This window comes from Athene cunicularia, assembly GCF_003259725.1.
Source record: "Athene cunicularia isolate RWA chromosome Z unlocalized genomic scaffold, athCun1 chrZ_part2, whole genome shotgun sequence".
Taxonomy (NCBI): domain Eukaryota; kingdom Metazoa; phylum Chordata; class Aves; order Strigiformes; family Strigidae; genus Athene; species Athene cunicularia.
In genome coordinates this window covers 21,442,829-21,463,875 of record NW_020799143.1, presented here as the reverse complement: position 1 = coordinate 21,463,875, position 21,047 = coordinate 21,442,829, and the positions used below count along the sequence as shown (strand labels likewise).

The 21,047-nt window shown below is 38.5% G+C and overlaps 1 protein-coding gene across 2 annotated transcripts in view; it reads left to right on the top strand.

The window, feature by feature from the left end:
* ADAMTSL1 (ADAMTS like 1) overlaps positions 1-21,047 on the top strand; it is a 217,249-nt gene that overhangs the window by 105,180 nt on the left and 91,022 nt on the right. For both annotated transcript variants that reach the window (XM_026866332.1, XM_026866331.1), the window contains 3 exons: positions 2,413-2,617; positions 3,877-4,024; positions 8,718-8,802. In XM_026866332.1, the coding sequence (XP_026722133.1) occupies positions 2,413-2,617; positions 3,877-4,024; positions 8,718-8,802 (438 nt within the window). The remainder of the gene's footprint in view (positions 1-2,412; positions 2,618-3,876; positions 4,025-8,717; positions 8,803-21,047) is intronic.

Here is a 21,047-nt window from a genome sequence, read left to right as displayed (position 1 = left end):
ATCTGTGTGAGACTGGCACCTAATACCAGGGACAAAGGAGAGCAACAAACACTCCAGGAGAAGTGGAGAGCAAATCTGAGAAGGTATCTTTGCAAGATATCCCTACTGCAATCCCTCAGCCTTGAATTTTATCACGAAGAGGGAAAGGTATGTTCCATCAGATACAGTACTTACTTTTAATGCACCACCAGTTCCTTTCATAACTCACAAGGAGCTGTGATACCTGCTTTAAGAGCTGTGCAACAGAGAAACTTCGCCTTTCTATCTGACACTCATGCAGAACCTGAAGACCAAACTGCTTGCCTATATTTAAGCTTCTCGGTGTTGCTGAGGTTGCCTAAGGCATCTGGACACTTGTCCCAAAAACTCCACAGAATTCCCTGTGTGTTGGTTTAGGCCCTGCCGGGACCAGAGAGCACATTGCCATTGCCCCTCCCCCACCCTCAGCAGGTCAGGCAAACCCCGGGTTAAAATAAGAACAAATTTAGTACGAGTGTGATAAACAATCTGAACAACAACAGTGGCAATGATAACAACAATAAACAGCAGTAACAGTGAACAAGACAAAAGATATATAGAGAAATACCGCAAAATGGTCAGGGAACAGCTTCCTGCCACCAAGCCCACAAAAGAGAAAGTAAAAAAAGTTTCCGCCTGGACCTGACATCAGCTTGGCATGGTATGAATAACCCGGCTGGAGATCCCTTCCCCCTCTTTCTCTGCTGGGGAAACTTAACCCTATCCTAGCTGAACCAGGACACCCTGGTACCATGCTTTTTATGCCTGGGAAAAGCTGGGTCAGGTTGACTGCAGAAGTTTCTACTGTTCCTGAGTTTCAGTTTGAGGTCTCTTCATATAGATTTGTGGTAGTGAGAAACCTTAACTGTATACTGGAAAACTTGTTCAGCAGAACCACAGGTATCACATTTTAACTGAAAACATTGCTAAAATTATCCATTCGTGACATATGTGGCTTATGTTGAGCACATGATGATGGGTAGGGCACGGTGTAAACATGGTTTCACCACTTCTTAGTGATAAGTCATAGAATTAATTAGTAGCTTTACCATTCAAAAACAGCTGTTAACATAAGTCATTTCACATTGAGTTTTATGGCATTTTCAGCCAGTAGCCAAGCATGGGTAGTGCTTACGAGTACTGGAGCTGATGAGAAAAAGATGGGCTGATATGATGAAAAATAAGAGAGAAAGATAAGCATTTTTCGTATTGCTTAATCTTGGTGTTCCTGTAATTGTTACTTAAGATAATTTCTTTGTTTTAAGAGGGAGAAAAAAATCCTGACCTTTCACTTTTTTTTCTTGTTGCTTGAAAGAAGAAACAGTTTTTTTCCATAAAAACAATTTTTTAAAGTCAAAACTTGAAAACTTACAATCAAAATCTTTGTTTAAAACATTATTTCTAATACCCTTATCAAAAAGGAATTTGCCTTTGGGAAAAAACAAAACAAACAAACAACAAAACCAACAAAAACCCTTGTGAAATGTTGTGATTTTGTAAAATGTTTCCAGGTAGATAGAACATGCATGCTTCTATCATACATGCACAGGATTACACAGGAATAGCCACACTTGATCATGACGATGGTCCTGGAGCCCATCTGTGACAATGGCTTGAACATAAGAGAGGAAATACCAGACTATTTTATGTGGACATGTATACATATAAAACAATACATACATTGTTGTATATCCATCACCTTAAAAAAAGGATTATTCTCATAAGTATGCATAGCTTTTCAGAACATACACATTGCTCTCTGGATTTGTCATTTCTCAAATGGCACCTGTAGAGAAAAAATGGTTTCCCAGTTTGTCTCAATGCCCCAACTCTAAGGAAACAAAGCCCATGTGGTTTGTCAATCAGAGGCCACATATTCTGTCAGTATAATCATGTCTTCTTTTTAGTAGTTTCCTCCTATCCTCTTTTTTTTTTTTTCTTGAACTCGGTTGTTTCCCTGTAAAGAAACACTGCTCTTTCCCTGTATGTTCTTAGAAAAGGACCATCAGCTTCAGAGCACACTGAGCTTCCAGTGATTTGTGACAAAATTTCCTCAGAACATGACAAATTGTGAAGATATGATAATCCCATCAATTAAATAAAAGGAATTAAGTTTAAAGTATTTAGAGTTTCTCTGGTAGTAGTCACTGGCTTAGTGGGAGAGTGGAGATTTCATATTACTAATCTGTGATTTAAAGACAGTAGCTGTAAGAGTCCTTTACTGTTATAGCCATGTATGAAAATATATTTATGATTAGTTTTTACTGACACTAATCAGAAAAATAACCCTCCTGCAGATAGCAGTTTATGTATTTGGGGAATGCGGGTGGAGGTGGGGGCAAGAGGGGTTCCTTTTCCTGATGCCTTTCTGTTGTTTGTTTTTGTTTTCCCCAGATGGGAAAGTACACCCTGGACTGCCTGTTCCTCATCCTGTGGAGGGGGCATTCAAAGCCGCAGTGTCTCATGTGTGGAAGAAGATATTCAGGGACATATCAGCCCTGTGGAAGAATGGAAATGCATGTATACTCCAAAGATGCCTGTTGTCCAGCCTTGCAATATATTTGACTGCCCAAAGTGGCTTGCTCAGGAATGGTCTCCGGTAATCAGCTTAGCTTTGTTGATTTTGTATTTACTGCACTAGGAGTAGATCTTAAATGACAGTTTAGTGAGCTTGTGGAAGTAGGAACATTCACTATTTTCTTTCCTCATTACCGTGATCTCTGTCTGTGCTATTTGTCTAACTACAATGTAAATACTCAGGAATAATGTATTAATAAGATAAACATAATTAAGGAGAATGATGGAAAAAATAGATCAGATCTGTAATGTTAATTAGCAACCTTCTAATAATAATAATAAACAAATGCACAGAACAAAACCAGTAAGCATGTAATAGTGTATCTTTGTCACAACTTTTCAGCCATCATTTGAATAACATGAATTGCTGAGAAATTTCCAGAAATATGTGAAGCCTTAAATGACTCTGCTCTTTAATGCTTGTAGTTGTCTGTACCTGAGTCGCCTTTCTTTTCATATGAAAGTAAATGTTTTTGAAATGTCTTTCTACAAAAATAGAAATGTACCTTGATTTTGTACATAAAGACTTAATCTTGAATGTAGTTTCTCACCACCCCAGCTTTTCAACAAGTAAAATGGGTTTTAGAAGCTAAGCTAGCTCACCCACACAGGGTGAGGTGTTCTTGTCTGATTGAAAAATGTTTACCAATTTCCAGATGAAAGCTACTATCCAAGAGCAAAGTGATATTGGTAGTATCCGTAGTCCTCACCACTAGTTAGTAGTTTTGATCCTCTCCTGTGCAACCACTTCTGAAACAATCTGTACAGGGGCAAAAGTTGATGTACCTTACCAACAATACATAAAAAAAATTAAGAAAGTGTCCGGTGGGAGAAAGCCCAAATAGTTTCCCATTCTGTTTGGTGCCGTGTTCCAAAATAGCTGAGTGTCACCCCTGTTAACCCATAAGCCCCAGTACTTTGTCCAAGCAAAGCAGAGTGATTTCAGATGAAACTGACAGAGTGTTACTGAATATATATCCAATATGGGGCAGATGGCCACAAGCCAAGTAGCCAACACTGAGAGAGTGACACTGAAAGAGAAATCCAGCAGCAAAATGTCCAAACCGAGTAAATGTGCGGAGCAAAAAGGCAAAAATTTCTGTCAATTTTATATGTTATCCATAACTAACAAATATTATGAATAAATTATGTTCAGGGTGGGGTGTTTCTGCATCAGGTTTTGCTCCCTGATGTACACGTATTTCTATTGCATATTTTCCTTTTATTCATCACTCCTGTGACATATCACCCACACCTTTTTTTTTTTTTTTTTTTCCCCAGTGCACTGTGACCTGTGGACAAGGACTCAGATACCGTGTGGTCCTTTGCATTGATCACAGGGGTATGCATACAGGAGGCTGTAGTCCTAAAACAAAGCCACACATAAAAGAAGAATGCATCGTACCCACTCCTTGCTACAAACCCAAAGGTAATGAGGCAGAAGGGTTCTCGTAAATTTTTCAGAGCTCTTCCATGTTGAGCAGTTTTGTTTTGTTACTGGTAGCACTGTTTTCACCTGCACTGAGTTGTGAATTTTCACCTTTAAAGCTTGCCATTCCTATTCCAGTCTGCCTGCTAGAAACTTGGAGTGGTGAATGGCCCCTTCCTCTTTCCTACAAGCTCTGTGATTTTCACTGTTAATTTGTGGTTCAGCAGACAAGCAATATAAATGTAAATTTGGCCACAGTGTAAGCAGGTTTGATTTCACTGATTATGTCTGGCCTAAATTTGCCATATATTTTTAAAGGAATTAATAACATTTATTAGTATTAAAATTTATTATTATTAAAATAAAATTTATGGTAGATAAATGTAACCATAGTTTTAAAATGCCTGCTCATATCTTGGAGCTTGAAATAGGCCAGAAGCAAACATTATGTATTCCAACATGAAGCTCATCTTACTAGCAAGGCTGCCAGATTAGGCACACTGTTAGACCTGAAGCATTTTATAACAAGGAGTAGTCATAATTGGTGTACAAATGTTTCTTGACTTAGGCCTCAGACAGGGAGTAATACTGGGGTAAGTCTCCCACATTTTGTTAAGAGAATGAATCACAGAATCACAGAATCATCAAGGTTGGAAAAGACCTTGAAGGTCATCCAGTCCAACCATTAACTTAATTCTGACTGTTCTTAACTAACCAGATCCCTCAGTGCTACGTCAACCCGACTCTTAAACACCTCCAGGGATGGGGACTCCACCACCTCCCTGAGCAGCCCATTCCAACACCTAACAACCCCTTCTGGAAAGAAATGCTTCCTGACATCTAGTCTAAACCTTCCCTGGTGCAACTTGAGGCCATTGCCTCTTGTCCTGTTTCTTGTTACTTCATTAAAGAGACTCATCCCCAGCTCTCTGCACCCTCCTTTCAGGGAGCTGTAGAGGGCGATGAGGTCTCTCCTCAGCCTCCTCTTCTCCAGACTAAACACCCCCAGTTCCCTCAGCCGCTCCTCGTACGACCTGTGCTCCAGACCCTGCACCAGCTCTGTTGCCCTTTTCTGGACACGCTCGAGTCATTCAATGTCCTTTTTGGAGTGAGGGGCCCAAAACTGAACACAGGAATCGAGGTGCGACCTCCCCAGTGCCAGTACAGCGGTAAGATCCCTTCCCTGTGCCTGCTGGCCATGCTACTGCTGACACAAGCCAGGATGCCATTGGCCTTCTTGGCCCCCAGGGCACACTGCTGTCTCCTGTTCATCGGGCTGTCAATCAACACCCCCAGGTCTCTCTCTGACTGGCAGCTCTCCATCCACTCCTCCCCAAGCCTGTAGCGCTGCTGGGGGTTGTTGTGGCCAAAGTGAAATGACAAAATATTTCTGCATCTGTTTGGAGGTTGTACTGGTGGGAATGTTAGAAAAAGTCCTGGAGACAGAATTGGATTAATGGGCAGTAGCTGGGTGCAGCAGATACAGTTATTTGACTTTTCACAGATATATGAGCATGCATGTGTTTGTGCATTTATACATTTCTGTTGATACAACCTTTGTGTCCATATGCTGACATAAACTTATGGAAGCTTTGGGGCTACAGCAATACAGATTAATTTAATTTCCCTAAACTGGAGACTTAAACCCCATAATAAGAAGAAGTCAATTTCTTTTGAGAAATAAACTGCTATCCTGATACATATTAAGAGCAGTTATGAAGCCCTGTGAAATAAGAGTGACCTGTGACCTCCTGCTGGTCCAAGATGGAACAGTGAAATTTGGAGTTTTAATTTCTACACTCAGTGGCAATGATAAGTACACTTGCCAAGTTTCAAGATTCCAGTTTATCTGGACCATGAGAATTCACTGTGCCTGGCAGCTACCAAAGTGATGAAACCCTGACACAGGGCCTCTTGGGAGCAGTGGGTATGTTTGCACTGTGTTTTGCTGGCTGTCATGAGCTCACTCCATCCACCTTCCAAGATGAAAAAAATAGGCTCTCTAACTGTGTTAACATGACTCTGGGCTTCATATAGAGGTTCAGTGGGTTTGGGCTTTATCAGTCAGCTGCTTTTATGGGGTCATACAGTTTATGATGTTCAAAGCTCAGGTAAAGCAAAATCTTGTCTGTCTGCAGCATACAATGTAAACAAAATGCAGCAAGAGACCAAAACATCAGGTGCTGCAAACCACTCACAACTGACTTTTGCCTAGGGAACCTCAGAAGGGGGCAAGACCATCTAGGAAAGATTTGCTTATCTGTATCTGTCAAGAAATGTCTTCCAATGGGACTTGTCTAGGACCAAAGTAAATTAATTGTTGCTGGAAAAACATTCTTGCAACAGAGTAGCACCTTTACCCTGGATAAACTCTTACACTGCTCTTTGCAGTACATGCGTATTAATTTCTGATTGTAGGCAGTTACATCTTTCTTCCATTTTTATCCATGGGATGTGAAATCCTGCACAAAGCATACTGCTTTGCTTGGGTTTGATTTTACTACTCGTGTTGATTCTGCAACGCCCCCACAGTTCTCCCTCCATAATGCAAGTGGTAATGTTTGAAGACCCATGTACCTGAAAACTGAACAATGCTTTCAGAAGAGAATTGGATCAAATGATATCCAGAGATTTCATCCAATCCAAGTTATTCTATTTATGTGCTGAAAGTTTGTCCTTTTTATTTCACAAATCTAGAATTAGAAATTTAGAGCTGTAGGCATAGCAAAGTCCCTCTTCTCTATTGAATGTTTTAATCTTAGCCTGCTTTTTCCTTCCAGAGCTGGATTAACATCAAGCAGAAGAGTAATCTTCCTATCTGACTGAAGCAGCAAGACAGAAAGTGTGGAATTCCCTCTTCCTTTAACACACTGTACTAAGCAGATATAGAATACAAATAGTTCATGTAATACATTTCATTTCAGTTTATTCAAGCACTGAGGCACTTTATCTTATGCCAGTAATAGGAAAAAATAGGATATCCCTGGATTAAATAATGATTTTCAGTTTTAATAAAGATGTATTCATCTAATAAAACTTTCTCTATAATATAGGATTTAGGGGTTTTACTGGAACTGTTTTCAAAGCACACTGTACATCAAAGCACACTGTACATCAGCATTTCTCATCCTCTAACAAATTTTAGAGTGTAGATGATAATTAACTACATCTCTAAAGAATAAAAGTTATTTTAAAAGTCACATAACAGGCAAAGGTACATAAGAGCTTTTGCTTTTTACAAGCACCTGCATCCAAGCAAAAAAGCACAGAAGTAAGATCTGGCTTTCCAAAATGCATAAAACAAGATGGAGAACATACAAATAGAAATACCTCCTACATCTTTTGGATCACAAATGCAGTAAAATATAGATTAAACTAAGAGCTGTGTTGGCAAATATTCATCCTTAAATGACACTAATAAGTATGTTAAGAGCAAGAGTGTGGAGAGCTGTTTCTAAGAGAGAGGCATAGTAACTCAATTACTGTCAATTTTTTCCTCAGTTGATAACTTGTTTCAAGAAAATTTGGTTGACTAAAGTTGTGGTAGCTGTGAAATCAACTTGTAAGTTGTTGTTCCTCTATGATACAACTGATGGAAAATTTCATATTTGTGTGAAAGGTTCACTGTTGTGCAAAACAGTGTCACAGAAAATTTCCCAACTAGTCTGAATGACATTCATCTGCTCCCACTGGCAAGTACAAATCCATGCATTATATAAATCTAAAAGGCTTAGTTGATTTGTGAGTGGCAATAGGGCTGGCCTTAGTTCTCCTCAGTGGTTTGAGTCTCACTCACTTTTATTTGTTTGGTTTTTTCCCCCAATCCTAGTCCAGACATTTTGTTGAAATGCAGAGCTCCTTCTCAAATTATCGTGCCAAATTTGCTCTTACTTTATACCCTTGTAGAGCTAAAACAGCTCCACAGCCTTCAGCTAAAATGCTCCACTTCAACACTGCATGAAAGGGGAGTTTGGCTCATGAAGCGGCACAGCCCTGCGCTCCCCAGAGCAAAGCAGCAAATTATGCTGTGTGCACATCCTGGAGAGGAAGAAAAGCAGCTCTACTGTTTTCCATCAGAAATGACAGAAAACGTATCAAGCTTGGTTTTTTAAATCCACATAGCTGATGAACTGATAAACTTAAAGTTGAAAAGTATAACTGGGCCATTTCATTACAATTTCTCTGTTTTCCTGTGGTATCACTTATCAGATCAGGGTTTTCTTCCTTTTTGTAATCTATCAAAACCAAGCTTAATGTGTCTTCTGAAGTTCTACAATTTAAGGGTGAAACAGGGAATTTATACATTTTGTTTTTGCAGTGTCAATGGAGACTGGTTAGATTTGCAAGACTCCCTCCAAAAAATATTTTCCAAAGTGCCTGCTTTTAAAGCCAGTTGCATAGTCTGAAAAGTGGTTTAATTTGCCTTTGTGGCTTTAGAACACCATAGCCCTTCTAGATGCAACAGTGAACTATCCCGCCATATAACCTTGTAAGCATTATGGTCCAAGTGACAGAGAAGTTTTTCTCTCTCTCTCCTGCTCTCCTTTCTCTCTTTTTCTTCTTTGTTCTCACCCTCCATGTGGATGAAGGCACATGTGCATCACAGGGATGCTCAGCAAGAGAGGGGAGGCTGGCACATGTAGCAGGATTACTGCATGCTTCCTATTTTAACATGCTTGTGTTTGTTCCATAGAGAAACTTCCCATAGAAGCGAAGTTGCCATGGTTTAAGCAGGCTCAAGAGCTGGAGGAAGGAGCAGTGGTGTCTGAAGAACCATCGTAAGTCTTAAAAATTTGCTTGCAACAGGTTCTCATGATATGGGGATCTGGGGCTTGCACTGAACTAACAGTCTCTTGAAATTGTATTTGGCTTTCATTAAAGTGTGAAGGCTACACCCAACACTGTGGAAATCAATGGACTTAAGGCTGTGTCACATTTAGGTATGAAGAGACAGAATTCAAGAGGGCAAATGCAGATTTAATTGGAGCAAATATGTACACGTTTTATTTAATGCCATTTACAATAATACTATAGTGAGCGTCTGTCTGTCTACATGGTTATATGTTCCCCACTGTCATTGTATCTCTGCAGATCAGCACGTTTGTTTAGTCTCACAATACCTGTGTGAAGTAAGAGGTAAAATACAGGGCAGCCAGACATGATTGTTCCTTGCCTCTCCCCCCAAGAAGTCTGTCGTAGCAGCAAATAAAATTAATTAACTTTAGCAGAAAATAAACTAGAAACCTCAGCCCTGTGGTTTGTATGCCTTATCAACACCTACCTCATCATTTCAGGGATTTTCCCCTTCCTGCTTTGCTAGCCACTTCCTGGTCTTTGTCCATCTACCTTTGCAAGATGGATCTCAGTCAACACCTTGTACCCCATTAGTAGCTTCTCCTCCTGCTGCAAACCCTCTCAGATGGCAAGTTGGCCTACATACATAGATTGACATGTATGAAATGATGGCAACTGTATATTGTCCTTCTAAATACACAAATTTAACTCATCATGTCCCTTAACTGTAACTTTTTTGTTTTTCTTCTCCTATTCATTTGTCTTTTGTTTTGTGAAAAAAATTTCCAGTGAGTTAAAAACGAGGTGGAAGGTATGAAATAGTTACACATAATGTTGAAGGAAAAAAAAAAATACAATAAAAAGTTGGAAAAGAACACTTCTACTTAGGATTGATACCTGCCTTTTTAATACATCAATAAGAAAATCTGACTATATGAATCTGACCTTATGTAGCCAGGTTCTTCACATAGTGCTATTGAAAACACAGTTTAGCAGTTTCTGCATTTCATTAGCAGGGCTATAGAAGAAGTTAGAAGGACTGTAGAAGAAGTTAGAAAAATTAAATGGTTTAAAAAACCCCTCAGAATTTAATTCAGAATTGAATTTTATTGTCATTTTTGGATAATTAATCTTCCTTAGCCCTATAAAATTGCAATGAAAAGGAAGCTGCAGTAAAACTGGTGTGCCATATAAACCTATAAACTGAGGCTGAGAAATTAAAAATCCTGTTATGATTATGTTTTGGATATTTTATTCTGGAACTGTGATAAATGCATGCTATGATTGTAACGTCTGTACACAGCTTTAGTCAGTATCCACTTTCCTATGGGTGAGCACACGACGTTTTTTATTGCAACTGGAGCTGTGTATTAGACTAAAAACCATTGTTCGCTATGCAATATAGTTGCAGATTTGATGTGGTTAATCTGAATTGAAGTAATTTGAAACTGGAACATTGAAATAGAGCAAGAGACATAGATAATAAAGCCCTCAAAATAAAAATTAATTGAATCCAGCTGCCGTATGTGCACATAAATACATACATATACACACATATATTCATATGTGTATGTGGGAGAGCTGAGCAGGCACACGACCAATGTGATCAAGCACTGCCCGTTTATTACCACTAAGAAAGCCCTTTTAAATGTTCTCGCGCACACGTGAGTAACATGCAGTGCAAGTCCTTAAGAGTGGACAGTTAACTTAGCCCGCGCTTTAAACCTCCTTATGATTGGATAAAAATGCCCCATCAGCCGTGCCAGGCTTCCTGCCTTGGGTAACTTCCTCTTCCATCCCAACCCCTTCTGGGGGTGTTTGTCTCGTCGAGGTTCTCCCCCCTCATTCAGGGTCACATCCTTATCGCATTCTTGCTCAGGCTGAGGCTCTTATCAGTCCTGTTCTCACACAGGATTGCTCACATGTCCATTTTCTCGCAGAAAGCCCTCTTGAATCCCAACATGTGTATATATATATATATATATATATATATATATTTGTAGAAGCTAGGGCATGTAATATAATGAGATGTTTAACTATTTCCACAGTTTGTAGGTTGATTCATTCAGGGTCAAAGTCTAGAAGATTCAATATTAATGAACATACTAATGTTTCATTTGTAAGCGCAGTTTATTTTCTTGTGACTTTGCCTGTGACTAGACTAAACCACTTAGCTAAATGCTCATTTATCAAACAGTAAATAACCCCTGGAAGCATACATAAAAAAAAAGATGTATTATTATGAAGTTTATCTAAAGGAATTGTGCCAATATGTGATCATATCTGGAACAATTTATTATACTAAGAAATATTTGGATATATTTTGTGAAAATGTTGACAGTACTGTAAAAAGAGTATAATAATATACATATGAGTATATGTAGCTTTAAATATTAACAAGAAGGGATTTGTAGATAATAAGTATAACCTGCAGGGAAAGATGAAGAGGCTTTTCATGATGTGTATTTTAATAAAATATTCTGGAAAACCTTATGGGTGTATTACTTGTGATATTAAACCAGACCTTGAGACATATAAATAGAAAGGGATTTAAGAACTTTAAAATGTTTTAAGTGCAGCTGTGACACCTCCTTTACTTTATAGTGCACTGCTCTGATTCAGTAAAGGCCCTGTTCTGCAAAGACATCCTAATCTTTTTACACCACCTCATGCAACACTTCAATGATAGCAGTGAGATACTAGCATACCAGTACAGTGGGGCACAGTCCAGGTGAGGTTCTTTCTGCCCTGAGGTGACATTTTGTACATTTTTTTCTCCCCACAAGGCACAATTCTGGGACCGTGTATGATCTTTATTTTAGGCTGATGAGAAATCAACGTGACATTAATTTAAATTAAAGCCCAGATTTTTATATGCATTAATTAACAGCTCAAATAAAGGGCACAAAGTCAGGATCTTTACACAAACCCTCCCAAAGCACAGAGATACCCATACTTTGTGTGTAGTTTAGAATGATTTTTAGTGATGAGGCATGAAACAGAAAGACCAAACAAAAACTTGGAAAACTTGTGCTGGAAAGGCCACCTATGCAATCCCTGTCTGTAAACTCTTAACAGCTGTGTCTGCTTGTTCCAGAATATCTAATCTGTTGACAGTGACCTTGACTGGTGAATTTCCACATAAAACTGATTTCAGTGCCTCACTATTCATAATGCTTTTCATTAATGTCTAACTTTAAACAGTTATTTGCTTTTATGTCCTGGTTATTAGTTTGAAAAACTGTATGTGACAACATAAAAAAGGAGACAAAACATTCTGAATTCACCAAGATACAATCAACTTTGATGCCAGTTTCATAGCATCACTTGTCCTCATTCAGCTTTGTAGCAATTTCTTATACACCAGATAGTAGAAAAGCAAGGTGTATTACATGATAATGCACCTTTTGGCCTGTGTTTCTGCAGCTGTGCAGAGACACAATGTAATACTCCATGGCCCGCTGTTCTGACAGATGTCAGGCTATCATCCACATATTTTAGCTGATGAATGATGAGTCCGGAGTGGGTGCATGCTAATTTGAGGGTTAGAACAGTCGAGAGTTTTTAAATGTTGGATCAAGCACTAGCTGGTATAAGACAGCGTATGATGTGGACAGCTATTTTGCTGGCTGAATTTGAGTAACCAGAACATGTCCATCAGTTTCTTACTGTCTTACGTGTGTGTGTTGTACTGTGTTATTTTGCAGTAATTTTTTTCAGAAAACATAACAGGGGTTGTAAAAAACAATTGCTTGCTTCCCCTCCTCTGAGGAAGCCATTTCTTTTCTCTTGATTCAGTAGAGCAGAGCTGGCTGATCAGGGTTTGAGGGTGGGAGTTGAGCTGGGCAGCCAGGATGGGTTTTCTTTGAGACCCCACTCCTTCATTCAACAGGCGGGGGAACAATGGGCAGAAGAGGGGCAGCATGGAGGGGAGGGAGAGCAGTTGTAGAGCCGGAGGAACAGCAGAAGGCCTTCAGTGGCAAGGTAAGCCAGGTGCTGAAAAGGCAACATTATGTGTTCATGAGCATGTTTGCCTGAAGTTGGGGTACTGGAATTTTCTTCAGGCAAGCTATGCTTATGTGATTTTCCCATTTGCTCAGTATTGGTGCAATAATTGCCAATTTCATGACTACACTTGGGCAAATGTCAGGAAGGACTCATTCTTTTCCTACACTTTATCTGAGTATCTTCCTTAGCTTTCTTACACCAAGTAACTGCCCCCATTCTCCTCTACGTAGAGGGTCATTCTTTGTAGTGAGCAGACCATTCATTCTTCCTTACCACCGTCACCCTTTCCTCTGCTCTTCAGAGAAAGCAAACCCCATCTATAAGCAATTCTGTTGTACCTGTCAAAGTTTATTTTTTAGTGGAAGTTTGAAAGCTAAAGCTGAAAACTTGCAGCAGATTTATTCTTTGCATTGAGTTCTTGTATTTGTGAATCCCTGTATTGCTCTTTTGTGACTTTTGTGACTTTCTATTGAATACAGGTTTTTGTGATGAAATTGCATACTATGAGTTACAAAGTTGCACATTTTTTTTACATTGTCCTTCCACCTGTAATTTGTGATCCTTCTCTAACATGTGCTGCTAGAGCAGTAGATGCCTCAGTTTTATTGCATGTGTGTAGTGCTTTCTATTATTTATTTCTTTAGGAATTTCTAAATGAAGCAAGTCTTACAGTTTAATTTTGTCTGTATATGTCTATCTGTCAGTTGCCTTCCTCTCCTCTCAGTAATGTCTGAATTTATTCCTATTAGCTGAATTTGACAGAGGTATAAAGTCATCACAGAGAATTTTACCCCTCTGTCAAATATGGTTGATAGTCACCAGGAAATTCAGTGGTAATGTTTTCCACACATTTCACTGAACTAAATGACTTGGTAGAAAACTGACACCCCATCATTCCCCAGTTGAAGCAAAGGTTTCTAAAGGAGTTCAGTCCTTAGGAGATACCAGAGAAACCACTTGGGGTCTCCGCCTTCAAATATAAATCCATGTTAAAGTGATCTTCATTGGTTCTGCTGCTCAGAGAATCAATCATCTGTTCAGCCATTTGAAGGCTAAAGTGGATAGTTACGTGTTGTCTGACCTGCTGCACCCCTAGATGTGGTCAATAAAATATTAATTGCTCACAGAACTACTATGAAAAACTCTAGGCTGGTAAGAAAGTATTGTAATCTTTGTTAGGACAAAAGTTCAAGAAGTCCTTACCGTCCTCTGTTGTCATACATATTGTTTTCTTACTGCTGTCCATCTCTGAAGTAACCTTAGAAATATGTTACCTGAGGGAGAAGTCACAGTATCTTTCTGTCTGACCTGGACACTGGAGCTCATTACACCAGCACAGCATGACAGCCAGAGTCAGAAAGAGCAGCAGCCATTATTAAAAAAGCATGTTTTTTTCAATGTGTAATGAGATTGGTTTTACGGGTGGTGCAAGGTTGTTTAAAAGATTTCTGTCTCTAACTCTTGAAAAAAACTTTCATATGTTAGCATCATACCCAGCTTTTAACATACTTCCATAAATAATCCTGGTGCTAACCATAGAAAGAAGATGGAGGGGGGGAAAGAGGGCAAACAATAATATCTGGATGCCAGATGGCACCATCATAGTGATGGGGCTGGTTCAGTAAAAACAAAAGGAAATTCCTGACATGCATCTGTGAGGGGGACAAAGCCCTCAGGGAACTCGATATGGACAGAGAGGCAAGTGTGGCAGAGTCACCCAATATCTCTTTCTAACTAAGTATTTATGTTTCCAAAGACACATAAGCTGTTTTATTTTGTTTTTCCCTGTTAAATAGTTTCCATCGTTATATTTCTACCTGATTCACAGGTTAATAAGTAATTTTAAAACTTCCTCCAAATGTTTTACTTTAAAAATAAAATATGTTATGATTATTGCATTGAGAAAAAAGGTAGTGAGGACATACACAGATACTATCAACTGCCAGGCTGTTGCTTGTCCACTTCATGTCATGCATTGAAGAGGAAGAAGATTTATGGAAACTTCTCCATATTAAGATCTAATGGCAAAAAAATTAAACTATATATGTGGTCAGCCATAGGGAAGATCAGCAGTGCAACAGTCCACCATTAGGTGGATCCATTCAAGGATCCCCTTTTAGACAGTCACCACTGCTTAAGATTTATGTGTAATATCTATCCAGGTCAGAGGCAGTTATTTTTCCCTGGGGAGAAGGGCAGTGGTGAATTGATGGAGAGCACCAAGAGTATACAATGATTTGACACAAGCTGGTGAAAAAGACTAAATTGAAAAAGACTAAATTGAATTCATACTAAATTGAAGACTATAGAGGGACAGACTGCAATCACTCAGATTGGAACTGGACCTATGTAGTGGGCTTTGGTGCCATTACTCTTACAGATGAAGCCCTAAGACTTTATTGACGCTGTAGCTGTGACGTTTGTTGCACTTCTCCTAACAATAGCATCAGCAGCTACACAGTGCTGTGTGTGAGCATCCTGTAGTGTTATCCACACCTTAAAACCTATAGAAAGGTGGCCTTCCCTGGAGAAAAATGACAGGTTTGCATTTCAGCTCAAGACAAGGAGTCTGGAATTCTTACTTCAGTTCATGGTTCTATCACAGAAAATTTCTAAGACTTTGAACAAGCCACCAAGCATTTTTTTTTCACCAGTAGTATCTGATTTTAGATGCCTTAATAGATGGGTGTCTGTGCCTTCAAACACTCAGTCTTACTGGTATGTGCAGTTCTCAAAAACTCAGACTTTGTCTGAATCATGTATTTACCCAACAATGGATGAAAAAGAAAGCATTAAATAATAAAAATTAAGGACCATATGTAATTAAGTAGCAGTGAGGAAAGGAAGCTGTTTCTCTCCATAGCTCAAAGAACATCAGTCTGTATACACACCTTTTTTTTTTTTTTTTTTTCCTTCATAACTCATATTGTAGGAACCCAAGTCCTAGACAGAAGAGGCTGTGACTATTTACATCAAGTGTTCTGGAATATGTACAGCCTGACAAAACTTGACAGAGCTCTCCATGAGTCTCACCCTGAACCCACTGTGACCTGCTGTAGAAGGTCTCCCATTATTGATCATTGACTCTCTCTTTGTAGTTCTCTTCTTCTGGCTTCCCTAGTTACATGTATGTTGCTGTATGGAGGGGAATATACAGCAGTCCTTAGCTGTGCCCAGAATTGGAAGGAAAAAATGTCATTATCCCAACTACTCCCATTGTAATCGTTCTCAACTTAAATATTGACATCACTTTTGCTACCTTTATATGCAAGTGATCATTTTAGTCTACAAAAGTTGGATATTTAAATACATTCCTTTCGTATAATTTAAAGAGAGAAAGGTTTTAAAAACCCCTAGACACACTGTTGTCTGAAAGGGGCATTCTCAAGTGTGAACAGGAATAATAATATATACAAATGCAAATAGTCCATGAAAAATTGGTCTGGGCAAGTGGTATCTACCCAGTGTTCATGTATGGATGAAATTCTGTGGACAACTGAAATTTACTTGTACTTGAAGGTCCATTGGATGTGTAGCCTGAAGGCTGACTGCTCTGCATTTCACAATTTGACCAATATTTTCTACTAAGTGTTTTACATACAAACACGCTAAGCTGGTTTTACTGTCATGTTAAAATTTCCTTAAAATATATTTTCAATGACTGTAGTACACTACAAAAGCAATGAGCCAAAACCAGCTCAGTATTACACCTGAATGACTCCTGCAGAAATTCATCGATGTCAATGTCATTACATTTCTTTTCTTCCATTCTTAGAGCACATTATGCAGCCCAGCATAAGCTAATCTGCATATGACAAATGGTGCAACACCAGTCCCTTCAGCTGAACATAATCATCGTGTGCAAATTGTGAAACCTCAACAGCTAACAAAAACCACTGAAAAATAAAATGCCTCTTTTAAATTCAGAATTCACTATTTTGCAAGCACGTTCATATAATGGGAGACAGTGATGGTCCATCACCATAAAAGTGCGCACAGGTCAAGGAAACAAGTATAGGCATTTGTATACAAGCACCATCCATTTTAACCCCCAGTTTTCTTCAAAGAGTTTTCCACCTTTCATTCCAACCTTTTTTCATTTTTCAGCTTGAGAGCACTGCTGTTCACAAAGATGGCCATTCTGGGGGGGGTGACAGGCAGAGGGACACTTCAGCCATCCCAGAGCTGGGTGATGTAATGTAGTCAACATTCCAGCAGTTGAGTAGCAACAGATACAGTTAAGTCAGTCATAACAAAGGTCATGATTTTCCCTCCTGACAGCTTTCACTTCTCCACCTTATAGTGATCTCTCTAAAATAGGAGCATAAGACTCCTCTTTAAAATACACATCAGAGCTCTCAGAATACACTTACTGCTCTTTTTCCTTTGGGTAAGAAGCATTGTCATGCTGCTGTGCAGAGCAATAATAGAAGATGATCTCTGATGCAATGACAACATGTTAATCACAGAGAAGTATGCTAAGAGCTATAAAATAGTGTAATCTCTCTGAGATAAGAGGCACCTTTTTTTCATTTGTATATCTGTTAGCACAATTGGTTTCTGGCTGACAGCTACTACTGCCACGTTAGTAGAAGTAGTTTATTGCCTTTGTCTTGTTAGGGTTGTTATTATAGGAACTATTATTAAGTGGGATTTAATTAAAAAACATACAATGACAGCTGAAACACCTACATCATTTCTGTTTTCTAAAAATCTACTTCTCAGTAAATCTGTTCCACTATTTCCAGTTTCAAAGAAGACTCAGGTGTAAGCATACAGAAAAGCACAGTGCTGTGCAGTGGATGGTACACTATATGTAAAACAAATAACTTTAAACTCATGGAACTGACTACTTATTATTCACATATTTTTTGTTTTGTGCTCACCATTTGGCAACATTTATCCTTAGTGACCACATAAAGATATTTGAAAGCCTTTGCAATTTTCTGGGTTTAGGATGTTGGAAAATTGTATATTTATATTTTACATTACATAAATGTTCAGTATCTAATGATAAGTCCTGAATCAACATTTTGTTTGCAGGATCTTCTTGATCCCCCCCTTACTTTTCTACTTTCAACTTTCTTGATTCTACCAAATCTATCTTTACCAGCCAACAGTTATATTAGAATTAAATTACACTTCCAAATTTAACACTTAGAATGTAGAAATTGGGCCTAGAAGGCTGACTAAAATGTAACTTCCTGAAGGAATTCCAGTGTTTTCTTTATGAGTTGCTGACTAGTGTAAAAAAATATATTATGTGGCATTTATAGATCAAGCCTCATTTCAAAAAGGATCCAGTCTGCTTTCATAATATTCTTCTCTTGTATCCTCTCTCTTTTGTTCCTGTGTTTGTATGTGTGATATGCATCATGTGTAAGCATCCTGAGTATATGAAATATCTCTGTTTTTTTCTAAATTAGTAATTTTCATACCAGCCAAAATATTGCCCTTTTTGGTTTTGAATACAGCAGCTCTTCAGCAAAGCAAAGTTACACAACAATTTACAATGTTAAAAAACAGAAGCAAAACAGCTTCTAACTAAGACCAATTCCCTTATTTTGTAACCTGATTAGGATTTCTACCTCTTAGTTTTTCAGGTCAAGAAGCTATACATTTAAACTCATCAAAATATCTAAGTCTCATTGGCTGACATGGTCTGTTTAATCTATGACAGGACATTTTCCGCATCAAAATAGTATTATAACAGTTGTGCAGTCTTAGAGAAAACAAGATGAGTGGCCCACCTGTGGTGTTAAAAACTATAATCCTTTCAAAATGAAAGATACCATCTTTGAAACAAGACGCATCCTTCTTTTAAGATAAAATGTATCAGAGCAGGGAAATGAAATCACTTTGCATTATTAGTTTCTCAAAGGCTTTGCTCCAGAAAGAAATCTTTGTATTAGTGTTATAAACAATTTCAAATGTTCCAAAAATGTATACAATCTATATCTTTCCTTTCTTTTTTGTCCTGTATGTAGAGCTAGCGGTGGATATCAGGTTTATAATAAGATGTTATAAATGCCCACAAAAAGTAAATAGAGAGATGCACACTCTCTGCTCTAGAAGGGTGTGCTGTTATAGTCAAGGATCCTGGTACATACACGCTCACAGGGCAGAAGGTTCCTGTCTTGGTTTTGAATTCTTTTTTTAACCCCAGAGTGAAGGGAAAGTCCTTTTGTCAACTAGAGAAAGGCGATGGATGAAAAAAGAGACATGCATAAAAATACTTTCAAAGATGCTGATCACAAAACTAAATTTCCTTTTTCTTCCTATCAGACTGTTCATGGGATTCTCAAGGTGAGAAATGAGTTTCCTACATCCCTAGACCATAGAAGAGACAGATATGTTTATTGCCTTCAGCCTTGTGCAAAGCTGTCTTAAGTCTGATGTGGCCTATCTAAAGACCAAAAGGAGATGAGTACAGTCAGTGACAGCCATGTTTTAATTAAAAATACATCCCATAAACTCTGATTTATTGATAAATTTAGCTAATGCATATGATTAAGTGGTGAAAGACCTAAATTTCTGTCAGACAGCTGACCCTATCTCAAAAAGCTTTCAGTTCATTAGATTATCACTCAAAAGTATCAGTTAAAAAAAAAACAAAACAAAACAAAACAAACAAACAAACAAACAAAAAAAAAAAACAAACAAAAAAAACCAAAAAAAAACCTTGCTGAGTTTGAAGGAGCTGACAGATCCCAAGCACTTAGTTAATGGAAGAGCGTTATCACAGGGATTGTTTCCATGAGAATCTTATGAGATAGGTGCCAGATTCAACTACTTGCTCATCTGTTTTTGAAGTATATCTACAACCACTGTCCTAGAATTTGCCCATGGCAGAAGAAGACAAGACAATCAGACAAAACTATCTGAATGATCCTGTAACCTGTATTCATTACTGCAATGCTTTAATACCACCATCAGATATCTAAGCATAAATAACATAGGTCACAGAATACTCTGGAAACATTGTTTCCAGAAAGATTTAGGAATCAGCATAGATCAACATGAGCTCAGCAAGACAAGTTGTGTTACACTTAAACAAGACAGTAGTGATGTCATATGGAGTTGAATGTGACCCTTCTACTTGATGTTACTTTGAATAAAATGGTAGGCCAATTTCCAGTACTGTGTTGATGGGGGACTTTTTGATGTTGAAAATCAGTGACAACACGGAAAAATTGAGAAACTATTCCATTGTTGAGGAAAACAACCAAAAAAATTTTAAAAAATTAAAAAAAAAAATCAGTCTGGTTTTCTTATTGTAATGATGGCTGCAAGGTGCTTTTATTAAAGTGTGTGTGGATTTTCAGCTGCAAAAATTTGGAGCATGTAAGGGTTCCTAATTAAGTGAGACAAGCAACAGCCAGAGAAATCCAGAATACAAATAGAAAACTGTTGTCTTAATGAGCAGGGATATTCAATGTGCTAAGGGAAAAAAAAGCAGCTAAAGAAATGATGGGTTCTTTATCACTTTTTTGGCTCCACATTAAGACTTACAAATGGTTACTGCAATACAGGAACAATGACTGAAATTATTTTCCCTGCAATACTGCAACTAACCGATAACAGTAGCCTGTTCAATACTTACTAGTGACATAACTGTGTTATGAACAAAGGCAAAGGTGATCTAGGTTGAATACTAGCAAAAAGTACCTAGTGATATCATGATGCATACTGGGATGCCTTGCACTGAGACACTTTAGGATCAAGGCAGGTGCTCTCAATGTCTGTCTTTCTGTATATAAGGAGGAACTCTACATGAATACTTCACACAATCACAGAATCATCTAGGTTGGAAAAGACCTTGAAGATCATCCAGTCCAACCATTCACCTAGCCCTGACAGTTCCGAACTACACCATATTCCTCAGCACTAAGTCAACCCGACTATTAAACACGTCCAGGGATGGGGACTCCACCACTGCCCTGTACAGCCCATGCCAATGCCTAACAACCCCTTCTGGAAAGAAATTCTTCCCAATATCCAGTGTAAACCTTCCCTGGTGCAATTTGAGGCCATTCCCTCTTGTCCTGTCACCTATTACTTGGTTAAAGAGGCTCGTCCCCAGCTCTCTGAAGCCTCCCTTCTGGTAGCCGTAGGGGGCGATGAGGTCTCCCCTCAGCCTCCTCTTCTCTACACTAAAAAACTTGAGTTTCCTCAGCTGCTCCTCAACCTGTGTTTGCATTAAATCTGTCTCTTATACACA